Genomic DNA, 21,905 nt, shown 5'->3' on the forward strand with positions numbered 1-21,905 from the left:
CTTCACTCGACAACTGCTGTTAGAGTCCCGACTGGACTTAAACTGGCCTAGGCTGCTGCAAGGGGTCTGGTACCCCGAGTATTGGTCCTCTGCGGCTCCGGTTGGTCCGGGTGTCCTGTCATTCACACGGGTACCTCTTTCTGGGAGTCTGCTGTGTCAGGCTGGCCGGGGAGCAGCAACTCGTGAGCTAGACTCTTCTTTGGTGCCTGAAGACTGTAGGGGAGAAGCTCCTCCACTCCAAGGGTGATTACTGGCAGTTTGCAAGGGGCTGGCAGTCTACCTGTGTTCTTGGTAGTTGCTCCGCTACAGAACGAGTTTTCAGTTCTCGTTGTAACGCTGCTCTTTGTCCTCTTTTTCTGGATCCATTGAATCTGAGTTCCTGGCATCAGAGGCGTTAGAGGGAGTGACGGGTAGTAGCCAATGGGCTACTTACCTTTAGGGTGTCTCCACCCTCTCTATGACGACTTCCTGTGGGAAGTGGGCGTAACACGAACCCTGTGAGCCTTATTCCACCAAAACCAATATGGTGGGATTCTATAAACGCACATGGACAGTAACTCCCTAACCTAAGAGTGGGGGCTGAGCTAAAGTGATAATTAATCCCAATGTTAAAATACACATTTTTGGAGGTGGCCGTTAGCTTTATACACTTTATTATGGTTTACATTCAAATCAGTGTTAACAATTTAGCTAAAAGAATGATGTCTAGGTTAAAATGATCCATTTTCATATTGTCTTTCATTATTGTGGTCCTTTTATGGAATTAGCAAATTTTAAATGTGTTACTACCTAGTGGAAATGTGTTGACCAATAGCTTCTGGGTATGCCTTCTTTCTGCAGAAAATCCATTGATGATCAATTCTCCCTAAATTACTCATACTAAATTCAGTAACAAATTTGGTGCGCTAATCTCTGGTTAGCCAAGAAATGTTATGGCAGCCTTTGAAGTTCAGTGTCAGCTTGGGTAATTGTGCACTGGCCCTTGATGCTTGATATGATATCCAATGGAATGTGCATAGAAATTGCCACCATGACATAGTATGCATGGCATTCATAGCAGTGAGTGAGAGAGAGAGACTGAGTGACAGCTGTTCAGGGTTATTTTAATCTGCTTTTCAAAGAACTTGTTTTGGACGTTTGCGCAGTGATGCTGAGTCAGCATTTGGCTAAATCTCAGATGTAAAACAATATTCAGTACATGCAGACAAGTGGGTAGCGAAGTCGGATAGGACATAAAGGTCAGACTAGTCTGCAAACGCAAGTCACTGGAGGCAAGCACCTTCAAAACCAGAATCAAAAAAATATCTTTAAGGAATTCCCAGCTAACCCAGTATAGGAGACTCCTAAGGGAAGTGTAATCCTTTTTGCAATGGTCAGAAGACTGCAACTAGTTAAGGTAGCAAGAATGCTCCTTGAACAAACCCAGTGTTGTGACTCATGAAGCTGAGCTGTCTAAACTCCTCTCTTCGCCCTGACTTATTCCCAGCCTACTGTTTTATTTTGATAAGTTGCCTGAGTGAATACTCAAACGTAGTGCATGACTAGGATGAGATGCAAGCTATCCAATCTAAAATTCCTCCTAATAGCCAGACCCTCCTAACATCTTTAATCATGTGGATGATACGAAGTGGACGGATATAGGACACAGATTATAGTCTGACTTAAGGCCAGTATTATTTGTGAAACTTTTCCTTCAGGAGTTCCCGCAGCGGTGAAGGGGGACCTAGGAGTGGGAGGAGAGTCCTTATTTCCCTTCTGGCTGGTCACCGTTTGCATTGGCTACCATGCAATGATTGTAAAAGTTAGGAACCAGTAGATAGTGTTTTTACCCAGTACAATGGCTGCCTCCAGATTTGACTGTTGGGAAAACAACCTCCCTAAGATAATGTTGCATTTTATTGGTCTGGCTTGGGTGTAGAAAAAATGTGTTTTCCTGCATCTTTAAGAACAGTTAGATTGGCAAGAATAAAGGCAAACAAAGGCATCCTTAAATCCACATTTTCTAGGGGGGGGAGTACTTTTTAAGAAGTGGGTTAGGGGTATCAACATTGTTGGTTCATTGGCCGATCTTCCTTGCTGGTTGAGGAGCATGCTGCAAGATCTAGTGAAGCAGTTGCATTCTATGGCCAACACCTGTCATTCAGAGCCTTTGACTAATGTGGAAATGTGGATTTTCCTGATCAGTTATGTCCCCTATCTTGGACCCCAACGGTTCTATATGCATGTTACAAGTACATGTATGTTCCCTCCAGTTCCAGTTTCTAAGACGCAAACATATGTGTGTCTACCGTCGACATGTTCTCTGTCAGATCCGCCATCGATGGGCTGGATATTCGATTCCTAAGTATGAAAGGCCACCGACTTTATATGGCTAAGTTACTACATTTTTATAGTCCAGGCAAGTAGGCCCGATTCTGTCCTCAAAGCCTTTCCCTGCTCTCTGTCTCTGACGGTTTCAGCTTGAGCTCGCATCTGTATCCATGAACTTTGTCCTACTCCCTGTGCAGCTAACGGTGCCTGCCTCGGCCAGTTTTCGCCTGCCTGCCAAGAAGCTGTATTTCACCTTCGAATTATCTATTTTGCTCTCCAGCCGATGCATTCCTGTCTAGTGATTTAGGTAAACATTTCCTTTAGCTCACAAGCAAAGGACTCAGCCTTTCCGTCCTCCTGCAAGTGATTCATAGCCCTGTTGCTATGGAAAGTTTTCTGCCCCTCGCATCTCATATAGACACTTAGACGCTTGTACACGCACACACAGTTAGTATAGAATAGATTCTGTCCGAGAGTCCTTCCTTGTGGATAACATAGTTCTCTAAACATAGGATGGTAGATATGATTTGGGATTAGGTTGACTTGACCCCCCAGACTTCTCGTCTCCACATGTAGAGCTAAATGTCAAGTCCCCTTCACCCCCTAGTTGCACGTCAATCACACGTCATACTGCTGCGCGCGCATCTATGTTAAGTATTATCGTATAGATCCACCTATGTAAGATAACCAGAGCCAATCATGTTTCTTTTTGCTCCTTATTACGCCTAGTTTCAATTACGTATCACTATGTTAATTTATCTTATCAATTGTTACGCCTTTTTGCATTTGTTTCATTGTAAGTGTATGACCTATAAAAGTTACTTCTTGTCAATAAAGTATTGTACTTCACTTCCTGAACCCTCGTGGTGACGGAACCTGAAGGCCGCGACTCGAGTCGGCCATTTTTGATGGAATAAAGCCCATTTAGAAAACCTCTTATACCACGGATTCTGCCTCTTGTTATTCTGAGCTATTTTACTTTATTTTAAAGATTCCGTATGAAATTCAGTTTAGGTAAAAAAGAATATTTACCACATAATGGCGCCCGAACAGGGACACTTTCTCATCTCACGCGCCGGCGGTGCGTTGCAGGCCCGGTCTCCTGCCACAACTGGACGGACCATAAACGCGTACCAGCAGGATTTCCTGTAAGCTCCCTCCGGTCAAGCGGGGGCGACTGAGGCTGCGATCAACCCAGACGAGGCGGTGAGAAGTGCGAAGTATCCCGACCAGAGCCTAGCTGAGAGAGCAAGATCCGAGGTATACAGAGGCCCACCAGGTTTCTCGAAATCCCGATGTCCAGAGGGTCCGCTGTCCGCAGTCATCGAGTCCTGTCCTTTCTCTGAGGCCTTCCGTTTCAAGGAGCTACTCGGTGAGTACCATCGCCGGGGAGGCGTGTTGACGCACACATAGGTTGTGCCGGTCAAGACGGATTTGGGTACACAAATCCGGTCTGCACTGTTTAGCAGTGTATATGTACTGTTTAGCAGTATATCAAGTATTCCGAAGTATTCAGTTACTGTCAAGAATTCAGCGTGGTGATTAGTTAGGCAGACTGTCATCATTGTCGGTCATCGTTAAAATATTTAATGTTCAATCTTTAAAGTGTTTAAATGTCTTGCATATTGTGGTATGAATGATTGTTCATTGTTCACTGTTCATTATTGTGTTTTTCGTATTAAGTAAATTCAAGAGTAAGTATCAGATCAGTTGTCAATATGCCGCTTTTCTCGAAGTTAAGACAGATTACCACCAGAAAAGGAGTGCTTGAAGAAGCAGTTCCTATTCCTCCTAGGGACACTCCAGGGCATTTTATGTACCATAAGCATGGCTTAGATGCCATATTGTTTCTTGATCTATGGGTAGATTATACCAAGGGATTGCCGGAAAGTCAAAGGTGGCCCGTAGCGGGAACCTGGGATGCAGAGTGCATCATGAAAGTGGAGGAAGAGTTATGGAAAAGAAAGGTCAGACAGTCTCAGAAAGACGCTGTTGAGTTATGGCGTAAAGAATCTCATAGACGAACAGAAAAAGCACGTAGACAAGAAGAGAGGAGTAAAGAAAGTTCAAATAAAGTTCAAGAAAATCTATTAATTGAGGAAGGTATCCGAGTGAAATCAGAACAAGTAAATAGACAAAGAAATGCTCTTATGAATGGTATGTATCCCCTTCTAGCCGAAGGACTACCTAAGGCTGCTCCAGAGATGCCAAAAGACTTGCCACCCCCATTATTTCCAATTAAGGTACATCCAAAAGGGCATCCCAGAACCGCAGAAGATGTTTTTCTTTCCTCATATCTAGACGATGCAGCCCCCGAGTATGCTAACGCCACACCACATAGACCGTCTGGCGGAGGGGTTCAACGTCAGGATCAGGTATCTGTACCCGTGCAACAGCAAGTCCCGACGCAAGCTTCGGCAAGCACATCTGTTTCGGCATCTGTCTCCGCAGTCGATTCTACAGGGGTGTCGACGCCCATAGTTGCTGTGTCACGTTCGACAAACCCATTCACACCCGACGCCCCAGATGGGGCCACGGGAGGTGCTAGCAGTACCTTTACACCACCCAGAATAAATAAACTTGTTTTTCAAGAGTCAGCGCATTCACGTACACCTAAATTCGTAAGTGAACGTACGCTTAAAGAACTCCTTGTAAATTGTAGATATGACCCGGTGGTTGGTAAAGAGGATGAAATGGTCCTGGCATCATTACGTATCAGGCGAGCCGCAGAGTATTTAGCGAGGTTACCAGGGATGATTACGCATCTAGATAACATATATCATTTTGTTCAAACAGGACGAGATCCAGGATGTATTCACAGAGCTATGGAATTCCAGAAAGTAGAGATACAGGGGGAACTGTTACGTTTCCTCATAAACTGTGTGATCAGAAATCAAGATCGTCCGGGGGTAGACCCGAATGCAATGCTTATTCTTACAAGATGGAGTCAGAATATATCAGAAGGGAGACACGATAAGCAAAATTGTATAATAGCCATGTGCCGAAAAATCCGTAAAGAAATAGAGCGTATTCATGAAGAGAGATTGGGAACAGACGAGTTTGAGCAAGGTGAAGTGTCCGAATCAGGGAATTCCGCAAGACAGTCAGAGACCATAGCCTATGTAGGCAGAGGAAGATCCTGTGAAAATACTAGATGTTTTTCTGATCCCATACACTCTGTATGTCCAAATAATAGCAGAACGTATCCGACGCCTGTAATAAATCTGAAGTCTCCTGAACATTCGTTTCAAGCCGCAGATAAAATACTACGAGAACGAAGGGGTTACCACCTCCTCGATTCCATGGATGAGCAAGAATTAGCCAGATCAGCTGTTCACTGGATTGACAGTCCTGAAAAATACGGTGATGAGACCGTAGCACACACGTTTTTTAATCTCAGTACAGATGAACAACGTTTAGCTGGAATCTATATGATTCAGCAACTCCTCATATTATATAAGAGCCAACATGCTGACCCTGGTCCTTTACCTGATATATTAACGGAACTACTCACAAACAGATGGAGAGGTTCTAGTAACAAGCTAATTAAAGAGATATTAGTGTCACGTAAACAGTATGTCCTTTTTGTAAGTCCGGATTCTCTCTCGCTGCCCCACAGAGAAAGAACGCCGTACTATGTGGATAGACAAAATCCTTTACGGGAAGTGCACCCAATAAAAGGCGAAGACAATGAGTTTCACCGTGTATTTGTTTACACACCCATATCAAAAATGGAATTATTAGAAATGAAGAAAGTAGTACCTAGTCATGATAAAGACCCAGCGGGTTTCCACCGAGAAATTAAAGACATGTTACTAATGGGAGAGTACACCTTTCCTGATATTATGACGATATTAAAGGTGCTTTTGCCTGCTGGCATTTATGAAAAACTGAAAGAAAAAGAGTGGGAAGTGGGAGACCAAAAGATAGACTGGACAGCATTAGCAGAGGAAGAAAGGGGCCGAACTGCAGGTTCAGGGCTCGGGGATAAAGTTAAACTGTTACCAGGTTTACTAGTACAGGTACTGCCACGTTTATTAACTACAAAAAAGGAAGATTGGGGTGCAATCACAGCCTGCAAACAAAAGCAAGATGAAGACACAAGCGATTATTATGCTCGATTTGAAAAATGTTTTGGTATAAATAGTGGTATAAAAGCAAGTAGTGACTCATATCCACATCTATTTGTGACAAAATTAGTGGAAAATGCATTGCCCCCAGTGAAGAATAGAATATTGAAATTCGAGAGTACCTGGCAAAGTAACACTCCGTCGCAAATGCTACAAATGTTACAGTATCATCACAATAGAATTAGGGATGAACAAGAACACGAGCATAGACGCATGAAGGATACAAAAATGAAAATGCTAGTTTCTCAGACAGTACCAGCAGATGGTCACAAAAAGGGTGTGACACATTCTGGTGATTCTGCAGTTCCTGTAAAAGGAACCTGCAATTACTGTAAACAACTAGGCCATTATGTACACGATTGTCCAGTCCTGAAACGTAATATAGCTACAGGTATTGCAAAAGAGAGACCACGATTAGTTAGACCAGATCAGAATGAACAAGGAGCTATGCAGCATGGACAGTCCATGCCAGTTCAGCAACAGTCCATGCCAGCCTCACAGCAACCCATACAGTTTGTGCCAGCTGCACCACCGTTGCCTGCTACTGCCACACAAACCACAACACGACAAATGTATCAGACTGCACAGTATGAATATCCTGAGTATCAGCGTTACGCATGAACAAGCCTAGAGAGGGAAGTTGACTTACCGTTTATCGAGATTCCTGTAGATCAAGAAGGACCTTATGTACATAGTGAATTATTAGGTCAAGATAGAAAATTCTTACTCGATACAGGGGCAAGTCGAACAACTATAAAACGTAGTGAAGTTCCAGGGGCACCCCTCTCAGGCTCTCAAAATGTTTCCCTTGGTTTTTCAGGAAAACCTATTGTTAATGAAGTATCACAGCCTCTACCACTTACGATAGGACCTTTGACACGAACTACAGATTTACTGCTTACTAAATCATGCCCAGAAAATCTGTTAGGAATTAAAACTCTGAAAGCACTAGGAGCCATAATATGTTGTTCTCCGGAAGGAGTAAGGTTGTTTTTACGTGATTTTAAAGGTCACTATGTGTCTAGGGACATGGATCCCCGACTACAGACTTTACCAGTACATCTATGGGCACAAGGCCCTACGGATGTTGGCTGCATGAACATTACACCATACCGAGTCACATTGAAAGCAGGAGTGGTACTACCACGAATGCGACAATACAAGTTACCGCATGATGCTGTAGTGGCTTTGCTGAAAATCATTGATGAGCTAATTGCCCAGGGAGTAGTTGTAGAAACAGACTCCAATGTATGTAATTCACCGATAATTCCGATTCTTAAACGAACTGATCCTACTGCCCCACCAGTATACCGATTGGTTATTGATTTGCGTGAACTAAACAAGTGCATTGTACCACAATTTCCTGTGGTCCCTGATATATCATCATTATTGACAGCAATTGATTCCGAAGCAACATTCTTTACTGTAATTGATCTCAAGAATGCCTTTTTCAGCGTCCCAATAGATCCGGAAAGCCAATATTTGTTCGGATTCAGTTTAAATGGGCGCAGTTTTAAATTCTCACGCGCTCCCCAAGGATTTACAGAAAGCCCCAGCATTTACAGCCAAGCACTGAAACGAGAACTTGACAGTATCCACATGCCAGTCAATACTGCACTGCTTCAATATGTCGACGATCTACTGATCACCGCGAGAAGCGAACCTGAATGTGAAAAGGCTTCTCTGACAGTTTTACATTTTCTAGCCGACAAGGGGCACAAGGTGTCTCCTTCTAAGCTGCAATTCTGTGTCCAGCGAGTTATTTATCTTGGTCACTCGCTGTCCAAGGAGGGAAGGCAGCTTACACCAGATCGCATCCAGTTAATTGCTAACATGTCAATACCCCAGACACAAAAGGAGGTGCGGGCTTTCATAGGCCTCACTTCATATTGTAGGCAGTGGATCCCTCAGTACGCGTTTCTAGCAAAACCACTCATTCAGTTAACCACACAGGAGGCAGCCACATCGACTGTTCTCCCTTGGACTCAGGAACATACACAAGCTTTTGAAAGCCTAAAGGAAGCTTTATGTCAAGCACCTGTTTTAGCAACACCATGTTATAGCAAACATTTTATACTCTTTGTCACAGAACGCGAAGGTACTGCCTTGTCAGTACTCACTCAGGATCAAGCAGGATCACGCAAGCCATGTGCTTATTTTTCCAGTACATTAGATCCCGTAGCTCAGGCTTTGCCTGCATGCCTGAAATCAGTGGCAGCGACAGCTTTAGCAATCAGACAAAGCGATGCCATAGTGTTAGGACATCCATTGACAGTACAGGTACCACATGCAGTAGAGGTTCTTGTGAACCGAACACAAACACAACACTTGACCATAGCAAGACTTACCGGTTATGAACTGACACTGTTTCAACCACACATAGAGATCCGACGGTGTAATACATTGAATCCTGCTACACTATTACCTGTAATTGGAACAGATCCACTAGCTCATGATTGTGTTGAAATCATTGAAATAAAGACGAAACCTAGACAAGACTTGACAGACGTTCCATTGTTAGATCCAGACCTGACGTTGTATGTAGACGGATCGTGCATGAGAACAAGTACAGGAGATTTAGTGGCCGCGTATGCAGTCACAACAGACACTGAAGTTATTGAGACAAATTGTATAGATACTTTGTCAGCCCAAGCAGCAGAACTTATTGCCCTAACGCAAGCCTGTATTCAAGCCACAAATAAGAAAGTTAATGTATACACTGACTCACGTTATGCATTCGGAGTTGTACACGACTTCGGCGTGCTGTGGCGAGAGAGAGGTTATTTAACCTCCCATGGTGCCCACATTCAGCACGGACCCCTCATTCATGCCTTGTTAGACGCAATACATCTACCCACTGCTATATCGATTATAAAATGTAAAGCACACACGAAGGTTACTGATATCATTTCTCAAGGCAATGATTTAGCTGACAGAACAGCTAAACAGACTGCTCAGAATCGCACATTAGACATGACAAAGCCAATAGTTCAGGCACCAACACAATGTATGACAATTAAGGATCCCGCACTTGACGTAATTGACATACAGACACATGCCACAGCAGAAGAAATAAAGAAGTGGACTGAACTAGGAGGGATCCAGACAGATCAAGGATGGATGACGAAGGAGAAATCTGTATGGTTTCTCCCTGATTCCATGGTTCAAGCCATTATAGCTACAGTTCACAGTCCAGCACATTTAGGAGAGAAGGCTATGCTAGACAGCATTCAGCACATTTGGTTCAACAAACATTTACGAGCAGCAGCTAAACAAAAAGTTCGTACCTGTATGATATGTTGTCAGTTTAATCCAGGAAAGAGTGTTCCCGTAGAGCAGGGTGGATTTCAGCCTCCTGACCATCCTTTTGAAGTCCTCCAGATGGATTATATTCAGATGGAACGTTGTCGAGGATTCAAATATGTTCTCGTAGTTGTCTGCGCTCTCTCTCGTTGGACAGAGGCGTATCCCGTATCAGATTACACTGCCCCGACTACTGCCAAGCAGCTAGTTCGAGAATTCTTCCCACGGTACGGTTTACCACGTGTTGTATATTCAGATAACGGCCAGCCTTTCTCATCCGAATTAATGAAATATGTCTCACTTTTGTTGGGATATCAGTGGAAATTCCACTGTGTCCGACACCCCGAGGCAGCAGGTCTCGTGGAACGACATAATCAACTTTTAAAAATCAGATTGTCTAAAATATGTCAGGAAAAAGGTGTGGACTGGATAGTAGCCTTACCAGTTGCGCTATTTTACATGAGGATGGTAGCACACTCTCGAACAGGGCTATCCCCTTATGAGGTGATCTTTGGTAGACCACCGAATATGTGGGGGACGCCTATACCCCGTAAAATAACTGATGTTGACTGTAATATGCTGACAGATTACCTGGCTTCCTTGATGTCTGCACTACAATCTTGTCGTTCACAGGTAGTCGCAGCTTTTCCCGACAACACCGAGGTGAAACCTCATGATGTAATTCCCGGCGATTATGTTCTCGTCAGGAATTTCGATCGGAAAACCCAACTGGAGCCAAGGTGGAGGCTTCCTAAGTTGGTCCTGCTGACGACCAGAACAGCTGTGAAGATCGAAGGGAGAAAAGGCTGGGTGCATTCCAGCCATATCAAGAAATTTCATGGACTTCCTCCTGACACAAACAGTACTCCCCGTGTGTCTTCCCCCATTGACTCAAAGCTACCCTTGGCTGAGGCCAGTAGCACCGAATTCTATAAGCAGAAACTCAGGTCCAGATCCAAACTGTCGGACGATTTGATTGTTTAAGTCCTCTCCAAGGTGAAGCGGTTGAATCTGTCCCGACATGTATCCCTTAGGTCTGAATGATGTAGAGTCCAGAATCATAATGAAACGACATGCTTATTGTAAATTACTGCGTAGCCACTGTATTGTGACTTTATTAATTTTGTTTTCCTTGAGTTTTTTAATAGTTACTGCAAGTATATTGTTGCATATGTATTATCCTGTTTCTAAACGTGCTTTCAATATAACTGATGAACATTCTTTTAGTGACCTACCCCCACATGAGTTGTCCTATAGACTTGCGCTGCGCAATAACACATTCATTAGTATGTTACATCATTCCCATCAGACTAGTAATGCCACCAATTGTTGGGTGTGTGGCCGACTCCCTCCCTATCAGAATACCAAAGGAGTTCTGCCTTTCTTTCCACATCCGTTCACACACAATGGCTCCTGTGGAGCATGGTTTAGTTTATTAAATTCCATAGACCCAAACACAGCAGTTTATCAACAACATTGGATATGGGGAAATCTGAATCTAGTTTTATTCAAAGTCTGTCACCCCAATAAGGAGGGTCACCCCAGTAGAACAGGAACTGATTTAGAAAATGAAGTGTATAAATTAGGTAATTTTACGCCTAATCTTATGATTTTGAATGTCAAATCCGAAGTTGAACTAATTCTGCCCACTATGTCTGTATTTCCAGTTAAGGGTGAATTATGTGTGAGAAAAGTTGGTTCCATACATATGGGCCATAGCCAATGCGTTACTACAGTAGAATATAGTGATCAAGGTAAATCTTCATTTAGAGCTTCTCGCCATTCTTACTTTATATGTGGTCAGACGGCATATATGCGTCTGCCTCTAGATTGGGATGGTACCTGTTACATAGCATTCCTTTTGCCACCTGTTTTCCTAGCTCCCCCTGATTATTATCGAAATGTTCATTTAGTACACAAAAGAGAGCGTAGAGATCTCCCAGTTGTCGATTATACTGAGACGGCATGGGACAAGTATGTAGATTTCAATAAAGGTATCTTTCCCTATATAGGTACCATATCAAATAGTAAGCTGATACGCAGACTCACCAAGACTCTTGAAGCTGTAGTAAACGAGACTATAGCCGCCCTAGGCAATCTGACAGAGGAACAATCAGTGATGAGAATTGTTGTTCTCCAGAATCGTCTTGTCCTTGACGTCATCCTGGCTGATAGGGGCGGAGCTTGCAGGGTCATCGGATCCAGCTGCTGCATATTCATACCAGAAAATTCGCCATCTGTATATAAAGCTATAACACGCCTTCATAAGATTGTAAGCCAGATACACGAAAATCCAGGCACTTGGACGTGGTCCGGGTGGTTTTGGAGTGTGATATCAGACTGGGGATGGAGAGTTCTATCCTTCCTAGGTATTGGCCTTCTTATGCTCTTCAGTTGTTGTTTATGCCTACAATGTGGACCAGCGATTTGTGGTCTGTGTGCCACATCATGCATTCCATATCACAGTTCTCATTCAAAATACCGGAAGAAGAAGGAAGAAGAAATGATGCTCCATGAGCAAATCGATGGAATGATGAAGATTGATATCTCTTGAAGGGCAAGTAGGGGACAAGGAGGGAATGTGGAAATGTGGATTTTCCTGATCAGTTATGTCCCCTATCTTGGACCCCAACGGTTCTATATGCATGTTACAAGTACATGTATGTTCCCTCCAGTTCCAGTTTCTAAGACGCAAACATATGTGTGTCTACCGTCGACATGTTCTCTGTCAGATCCGCCATCGATGGGCTGGATATTCGATTCCTAAGTATGAAAGGCCACCGACTTTATATGGCTAAGTTACTACATTTTTATAGTCCAGGCAAGTAGGCCCGATTCTGTCCTCAAAGCCTTTCCCTGCTCTCTGTCTCTGACGGTTTCAGCTTGAGCTCGCATCTGTATCCATGAACTTTGTCCTACTCCCTGTGCAGCTAACGGTGCCTGCCTCGGCCAGTTTTCGCCTGCCTGCCAAGAAGCTGTATTTCACCTTCGAATTATCTATTTTGCTCTCCAGCCGATGCATTCCTGTCTAGTGATTTAGGTAAACATTTCCTTTAGCTCACAAGCAAAGGACTCAGCCTTTCCGTCCTCCTGCAAGTGATTCATAGCCCTGTTGCTATGGAAAGTTTTCTGCCCCTCGCATCTCATATAGACACTTAGACGCTTGTACACGCACACACAGTTAGTATAGAATAGATTCTGTCCGAGAGTCCTTCCTTGTGGATAACATAGTTCTCTAAACATAGGATGGTAGATATGATTTGGGATTAGGTTGACTTGACCCCCCAGACTTCTCGTCTCCACATGTAGAGCTAAATGTCAAGTCCCCTTCACCCCCTAGTTGCACGTCAATCACACGTCATACTGCTGCGCGCGCATCTATGTTAAGTATTATCGTATAGATCCACCTATGTAAGATAACCAGAGCCAATCATGTTTCTTTTTGCTCCTTATTACGCCTAGTTTCAATTACGTATCACTATGTTAATTTATCTTATCAATTGTTACGCCTTTTTGCATTTGTTTCATTGTAAGTGTATGACCTATAAAAGTTACTTCTTGTCAATAAAGTATTGTACTTCACTTCCTGAACCCTCGTGGTGACGGAACCTGAAGGCCGCGACTCGAGTCGGCCATTTTTGATGGAATAAAGCCCATTTAGAAAACCTCTTATACCACGGATTCTGCCTCTTGTTATTCTGAGCTATTTTACTTTATTTTAAAGATTCCGTATGAAATTCAGTTTAGGTAAAAAAGAATATTTACCACACTTGAATGGCTTATTTTTACAGATACGTTTCTCAGGGGGGAAGTATCCTATCACAAAACATATTTCATGACGACGTACATGATGTCCCAGTGCGCAAAGTTTAGCATTGATATTTAATTGTAGTAAAAGAATTATGAACACTTATTTTTCACTGCCAGTCTGTCAATAAAAATAATATTTTGTTCATATGTCAAACTAGGAAGAAGCTACAGAGATTATCCACAACGCATTATGGTCCCTTTCAAAGCTAATTTAAGGTTGGCTATAAATGTTTGTTAAAAATACTGCAGATATGTCTTTAAAAAATAAAAATCTTTGTGGCAGCCTGGTCAGTAATTAATTCACTTCTATGATAGGCCTTCTCCATCCAGTGGCAGTAATAAGCTCCTTGATGAGGAGTGAAATACCCTCCTGGGAAAAGTCAATATGGAAAGGCTTTCTTGCAGGAAGGCTTGGAGAAGTAATTACTGGCTACTTATCTTGAGTTGTAATAGAAGGGAGAAAAAATGAGCCAGCAAATGGTTACACAAAGTCTGGACAACTGCCATGTGGACGGTAACCTGTAAGGCCTTTACCCAGCTTACTTGTCTCTGCTGCTAGCAGGTTACCCGACCTCAGAACAAGCAAGGGCTTGGTTTTTGAAAAAGTATCTGTGGCTAAATTTGATAGGCACTGGGTGCGAATTCTGAGCTACACACACACAGGCTCGTTTGTACTGCCATTTTGAAAGATTGTCCCCAGTTAATGACGTGTGCTCACCAATAGATACTGCAAACAAACCCCAAATGAGAAATATTGGAACAAGGACTAGGAGAAGGACTGAGGCTTGAACCCTGCTTTTCCTTTGTACCTTTGGTTTAGAGATGGTTTAAAGGGTGAGGCCAACTGTATTCCTGTAGCTTCAGGACCAGAAAACGCATCTTGGTTAGAGCTTCCCACCACTGAACTTTGATTTGGACCCTAGCTGCAAAAACAAGCCGTTGGTGTCATTTTTTCGACATCCAGAGGAACAAGGTGCCACGGGTGCCTAAAAAAGACATTAACTTGATGGGCATGTTTAGTCTGCTCAGAGCGTCTTGGCAATATATGCAGTAAAAGGTGACAGTGATTCCAACTAGAAGATTTATACCGGCACATTTTACTCCATGTGGATCTTTTTACATCAAATGAAGCATAATTTTCAATGTCTGTTTTGCGACTACCAGGAAATTAGTCCACACATTTGCAAGGCTATAATGTATAGTCTTAGACTCCAGAACGGGAGGCCAAGAGGGTCAAGCTTCTTTGTGAAACATGTTTGGTGAGCTAGCAGGTACCCGTTATATGTGCCAACCTCCCATCCACTCTACTGATAGAGGAGATGGGGACGAGTTCCTTTGTGTTCAAGAATTTCAGTGAAACTTCCTTGACGGAAAGGTTATATTACTTCTAGTTCTCTAATATGGAAATCTTGGGTGAACACATAATGAAAACTTGCTTGCCTCACATGAAGCCAGCAGAGTGGATATAGGTGAACAAGCCTTTATTGTTATCGAATGCTTCACATGAACCTTTAAATGAGCTGTCAACTGCTAAACCCATGCCCTCTGAGAAGGGCAAATTCACTCTTCAGCTTAAATGCACCGTGTATTTTTCCTTTTATACTCCCAACTACTTGTCAATGTTCCATTAATTTTTCATGTTAAAAAGAAAAAAAAAGTGTGTAAAGTTTGGACTGCTTCTATTATGCCAGTTTCAATGTTTAATCTGCCATCTTTAAAAAGGACATAAAATATATGCCTTTTTATGGATGGGAAAGGGGAAAAGATTATCTTGAAAAGTGTTCTAGGAATCGCACATGTAAGTGGAGGGGAGTTAAGTATTCAATATGGAGAGCTAGAAATTATGATCTCCATTATCTTTCCACTCACTCTGGTCTATAGTCTGAGCATGTGGCTTTTTACGTTTGTTCATATTTGGACCGATAATTTCCATTGAAAAGACTATGCCCTCATATCCACCTCGTGGTGTTCTGATGCTAATTGAGAAATAGTAATTTGATTTTGCTTTGTTCTATGCAGTTTTGGTTATGAACATTGGTGTGTATCCACTTTGATAGCTGGTTTAATCATAAAATACATTTGTGCGTAAGTAACTTGTTAGATTTGTATGCTACAGTTTCAAACTTGATGATAATTTTTTTAATTTTTATTCTACAGGTGTGAAATCTGTGGTTTCACTTGTCGTCAGAAAGCTTCTCTTAACTGGCACATGAAGAAGCACGATGCAGATTCTTTCTACCAGTTCTCCTGCAACATCTGTGGCAAAAAGTTTGAAAAGAAAGACAGTGTGGTGGCTCACAAGGCCAAGAGCCACCCAGAAGTGCTGATTGCTGAGGCTTTGGCTGCTAATGCAGGAGCCCTCATAACAAGTACAGACATATTGGCTTCCAACCCTGAGACCATTGCACCTACCACTAATTCCCAGGGTCTTTCCTTACTCCCAGGCACGGGTGATGTTTACTGCAGCCCAATGGACCGAATGAATGTGGCCAGCGAAAGTAAAATGCTCATGGGGTGTGGGAGCAACATGGAAGGACTTGTAATGAACACTGGCATCCTGGGTGCCACAACAGAGGTTTTGATAGAAGATTCTGCCGACTCTGCTGGACCTTAAAAGAACACAAAAATAATTGTGGGCACAGAATAACTATTTTCCCTTGCTCTTTACAACTAGACTTTGAAAACATTGCGTTAAACATGTAAGGAAACCGAGGAAGAAGTTGAACCAATAAAAAAAACCTAAACATTAGCATACTCAGTGAGATGTCTACCATAGACAAATTTGGATCCGTTTTGCAGCTCTACGGTCTTCTCTGCATTTTTCCATTCCGTGTTTTTAGGAGTGTGCCACAGATGTAGTGAGGGTAAAGGCTGACTATAAATATACATTTATTTATTTTTTTCAGGTGGAGAAAATCAGTGTGTTTGCACGGGGCAGGTGTAGCCCAAATTAAGTATCCAGGCTTCTGTACTGGTTGAGGAACATTCTCCTGGTGAGATTGCTCCTTGATTGACTAATCTGAGGCAATCGCTGTGGCAGACATTTTTCAAATCATCATTTTTTTGGGCACCTTTCTATAAAAGGAGAAAATGTTGGACCCTGAAGAAATGCTGCAGATTCAAGAAATATTTTAACGTCTTGTTTTAATTCACCAGCTGTACTCTGTTGAAGCCTGTCGTTTCTAACTCCATCTTAGCAATCATATGTGCCTCTAGGGGTCGATGCCAGACATGTATTTCTTGGGCTATTGAACTTAGCACTTTATTGTTCTTGGTGGGAGGTCAGTTTATATCATGTAGGAATCTAGCTGTGTTTGGATTTATGATCTTGTCCTTTCTTTCCTCGCTACATACAGACTTCTCAATCAGTGTCCTCTTTTTCATTACCTTTCTCGTACTGCCCAGAGAACAACACTGAAAAACGGCTAGGGGACAGATCAAAAAACAAAGACAGTTAATTTTCAAAATTGCCGGTAGGGATCCTGGTGCACAGTATGCAGACAACCCATGTAACTTGTCTGAAAGTCTGTGTCCAGTGAATTATTCATAGGAAATCTCTTCTGATTTTCACCTCACTACACCCGTCTCGCTTCAGGATGAATGTGCTGCTGGTGAAATCCATAGGAAATAGACACTTGGGATTCACCTTGTCGATTAGCCAGGCAGGCACTGCATGGGAGCATCCGAGCAGTACCTCACCAGCAGGTTTATCATGAAAGATGAACCTTTTCATTGAGATTAGCCACCTATGCCCATCACATGGTTCCATGTCGCTGTGTGGGAAGTATGCACTGGAAATAGCCTGCACAGTGGTAGAAAGTCAGCAGTAATGTCACTAACTGGAGTGAAAACGCTATATTTGCTTCATTTGAAATCCTGAGTTTGTGAATTTTAATGATGAACATAAAGGTTAGAGTGGAGTAATGTACTTTATTTGACCCACCCCTTACAGTAGTTGAAAGAAGAAATTGGATTAATTGTGAAGAAAATCATATTGGTGCACTTTGACATGTAAATATTTCTTGTGTTGCAGAAGGGGGAGGAGTTTATTCTGTTTAAATCCATTGTATTTATTATTGAAAGGATATTTTTTTTTATAACTGTTCGGGAACATGTTCACTAGCTGATGGAAATTGGGTAGTCTTGTGGCTGTTATGAATTGCCACAGAGGAAGGGTAGTCTTTCTGCAAGTCCGAGAAAGATGTATGCGGCAAAAATACTGAAATTCCTTTTTGTTTAACATTTGGCCTACTCTAACCCTAAGACCACGGATATGTGTATGGATTAATGACTTAATGCAATGCCTATCTCCCTTTAGCAGTGAATAGTAGTTTCAATAAAAGATTGAGGGTGTGAGGGACTTAAATCTTTCTATGTTTTGGCAAAATCAATTTTATGTCAGTGGTTCTGAATGGGCCAATGTTTGTATGAAGCGAGCTTGTCAGGTGCATAATCTGCGACTTCGGTCTGAGTCCATAACACTAACCGTGCCGCCCGGTTTCAATGAAAAATTGTGTCAGATACCTAATCTAGTTTAATATATTGGGTGTGGGAAGCTGTTATCTAATTCGCCCATCAAATCCAAAGGTTTCCTTGCTAGCATCCACCTCCAATTCACTGATAAGAACTAAGCCCATGATGCCAACGGAAGTCACAGCCAAATAACTGGGAGGATTTATGGAAGTCTCCCTACTGGGATTGTAAGGGAGCCCCCTTCTGGTTATGTAAATGATTCACAAATGGAGGTTTTGTTAGAAAAGAAAATGGAGAATAAAAGAAAAAGTGGATCACTGAGAATTAATAATACACGCAGGCATCGAGTGCATTCACACCTTCCTACCAGCATGTCCTTGTACCTCTGTTTCAATCCTGGGAATCTGTAAACTGTCTTTTATTTGTGAACAGCCACTGCCTCCTCTTAGCATATGTGTTTCTACGAATGTTCTTTTCTGTTTGCTATGCATCCTGTAAATGCACTTTTCCACCCGATTCCCAACTTTCCCCTCTCACAATATTGTGATGTTTATTTCAATAGTTTGCAGCAAGAAAAGAAATATAGAGTGGCACAAACATGTATTATTCGTGTCCATTATGTTTCATTAAGAAATGAAAATCTGCTTTTTTTTTAAAAAAAAAAAAGTGCTGAACTCCAATGTAGTCGGCTTTATTGTACTCTCATTGAAAACAAGTCCTCGCAGAGCATATTGCGGTATGGGAATGATAGTGTGTATGCTGGCAATATACCTGAGATTTATATTGATTTAGCGCATTCATGCCAATTAAATTAAGAGGAAGATGGGCAAAATGTAGAATACTGCAACTACACAGCAGCAATTTTAAAACATTGTAGATGTGAGTGCAAAGTTTTTGCTAAGCTGGTGGTCGGGGGGTATTAATGTTTTACGATCTTTTTTTTGTTTTGTTTAAATGATCTTAATGAATTTCTTTTTTTAAACATAATCAGCGAGCAGAGACGGGTAACAACATAGATTACATGTCTAATAGGAAGTGAGAACGAGGCTTAAACTAAGGACACCCAGAGGAGTAGCAAAACAGATCTGCAACCTAGATAAGGATTCCTTGTACGTAATACAAAAATAAAGAGCATATACATGTGGAGGGGAGCAATGTGGTGAGATGGAAAAAAAACCTATTATAAGCACCTGTGTCCCGGGTAGCAGCGACATGGATCCCGATCTTATAAAGCCATTTCCAGCATGCTAAAATTAAGACATTTCCTCCACCAGACTCAAGGATTTGGAGACTCGCTAGAGAGCCAAAAACGTGCTAGAACCAGTCTGGCCAGAGAAATTGAGATGAAAAATAAACCTGCTAAAGGGAGAGGGATAGCTGGTGAATGTACAAGTATAATTAGCTTAGTCAGTTGCAACCTGAAGTCAATATGGCATACATATTTTCAAAAACAAATTCCCAGAACAAACACAAAGCAGGCCACAAAGCAAAAACTTGAACCGAATTAGCCTCCTCAAATCCACAACGGAAACCGTGATCCTCCACCTGTAATTTTATAACAGAGACGATGTGGGGTACAGATCAATACTACATTTGCAGATCGCCGGCCATTACTTGCGAGTTGGTGAGTTTGCTCCACCTATTCACTTATAGCAGAAATGAATCAATCAATTGATCCTTAGAAGAGAAGGATTGTTACTTACCTAATAAGCATCTGTTCCTGGCATGTACTGCTGTAGAGGCACATGCTTTGCATAAGTCCGCCATCTAGTGTTGAGCGCGAATGATTACAAGTTGTTTTTCTTCGAAGAATTATTTTCGAGATCTCAAGTCTGTGACTCCTCCTGTTGGTAACAATGTGCATGGCATCGACTCCATCTTTAGATTGTTTTGTAGCAAACGGGTGAAAATGGAGTTGAAAATAGTGTAGATTGTGTTGACCAAGCTATTAATGTAAATAAATGGAAACGACCAACCACACCGGTATCCAGGAAGGAGGGAGGGCGCGTGTGAATCTACTGCACTACATGCCAAGAACAGATACTTACTAGGTAAGTAACGTAATCCGTTCAAGGCATGTCTGGCTGTAGATACACATGCTTAGCATAGACTGTAAAGCAGTCCCTCTCCCAAAGCGGAGGCTATCCTGTGGGGGTTGGAGTAGTTCGTAATAGTGTACTTGGTACAGCCTGTCCAACATTGATCGTTGCCGTGCTGCTACATCCACACAATGTATAGTAAAAGTATGTGGTGTAGACCAAGTTACATATTTTACCAATTGGAATGTTCCCTAAAAATGCCATAGAAGCCCCAACTTTCCTAGTAGAGTGGGCTTTAGGGGTAACTAGCAGCTTTCGTTTATCTTTAGCAGTACATGTTTGGATGCATTGAAAGATCAGTCTAGCAATTCCATTTCTTGAAATTGGTCTTCCCCTGTGTGGAGGTGAGAAAGCAACAAATAGTTGCTTTGTCTTTATGAAACGTTTAGTTCTGTCAATATAATACATTGAAGCTCTTTTAACATCTAAAGTATGAAGAGCTCTTTCTGCCCCAGAGTCTGGGTTTGGAAAGAACAAAGGCAATTCAATAGATTTGTTCATATGACAAGGAGAGACCATTTTAGGAAGGAATTTTCGGCTTTTCCTTAAAACTACCTTATATTTGTGCAATTTGAAGATAGATTCTTCTAATATTGATGCCTGGAGTTTGCCAACTCGTTAAGTGAAGCAATTGCTATTAAAAAAGCAACTTTCCAAGATAAAAATTGAAGTTGACAGGAATACAGTGGCTCAAAAGGAGGACCCATGAGACCTGTTAGGACACCATTAAGAATCCAAACTGGTGCTGTTAGTAGTTTGGGAGGAATCATTCTTCTAAGTCCCTCCATGAAAGGTTTAATGACCAATACTTTAAACAAAGATGTATGTTGTCTGTTTTGTAGATAAGCAGCAGTTGCAGCTAAATTTAGTCGTATAGAAGTGTAGGCAAGACCTGATATTTGTATTTATAAAATATAAATAATAGTTTGTACTTGTGCATCAAATGGATCGCAGTTTTTGGTTGTACAGTAAATAACCTTTTCCATTTGGCCGCGTAAGATTGTCTAGTTGTTGGTTTACGCGACTCCTCAAGAGCATCCATAACATTTTGTGGAAGATTAAGCTGCCCAAACTCTATAACTTCATGAGCCATATTCCAAGATTCATTTCGTTGGGATTGGGATGTCTTGCTTCTCCTTGGTTCTGTGTTAGAAGATCCAGGTGGAGAGGAAGCTTCTCATGTGGAACCTGAGAAAGTTCCAGTAGGGTGGTGAACCATGGTTGACAAGCCCATGTGGGTGCCACTAGTATTAGTGTGAGTGAAGTTTGTCGTTACTTCCTGACCACAAATGGAAGTAGTGGGAGAGGGGGAAAAGCGTATGTAAATATCGCTGACCAATTGATCCATTGCCATTGGATTGAGGGTGTGGGACTCTGGCTGCAAAGTTTTGGCATTTGCCGTTTTCTGGGGTTGCAAATAGGTCTATTTGAAAGAACCTCCATTTGCGAAAGTATGTGAGTAGGACTCTGTGTAGAAGCTCCCACATTTGTGGACTTGTTGCTCAGTCCTGCTGAGGAGGCCTGCAACTTGATTGCTCGTTCCTGGAACATGTTCCGCTAAAAGATTGATGTTGTGTAGTAGAGCTAAACGTCATATCGTCTGTGCTAGGCATGATCGCTGGAGAGTGTGCTCCCCTAAACCCCCCCCCCCTCTCCCTGTTTTTGTAAATAATACATTATTGTCCAATTGTCCGGACTAGGACAACCTTGTTCTTTAGGTAAATTAGGAATGCTTTCAATGCTAGGGGTACAGCTTGAAGCTCGAGGTAGTTGATATGGA

The 21,905-nt window shown here is 42.2% G+C and overlaps 1 protein-coding gene across 4 annotated transcripts in view; it reads left to right on the plus strand.

Moving 5' to 3' along the window:
• Nucleotides 1-18,627, plus strand: part of ZFP91 (ZFP91 zinc finger protein, atypical E3 ubiquitin ligase) — a 284,968-nt gene extending 266,341 nt beyond the window's left edge. For all 4 annotated transcript variants that reach the window (XM_085651803.1, XM_085651804.1, XM_085651806.1 and 1 more), the window contains one exon: nucleotides 15,711-18,627. In XM_085651803.1, the coding sequence (XP_085507929.1) occupies nucleotides 15,711-16,167 (457 nt within the window). In that variant the 3' untranslated portion in view covers nucleotides 16,168-18,627. The remainder of the gene's footprint in view (nucleotides 1-15,710) is intronic.
• The last annotated feature ends 3,278 nt before the right edge of the window (nucleotides 18,628-21,905 follow it).

This window comes from Triturus cristatus, chromosome 4_1 (assembly GCF_964204655.1).
Source record: "Triturus cristatus chromosome 4_1, aTriCri1.1, whole genome shotgun sequence".
NCBI classification, from domain to species: Eukaryota; Metazoa; Chordata; class Amphibia; order Caudata; family Salamandridae; genus Triturus; species Triturus cristatus.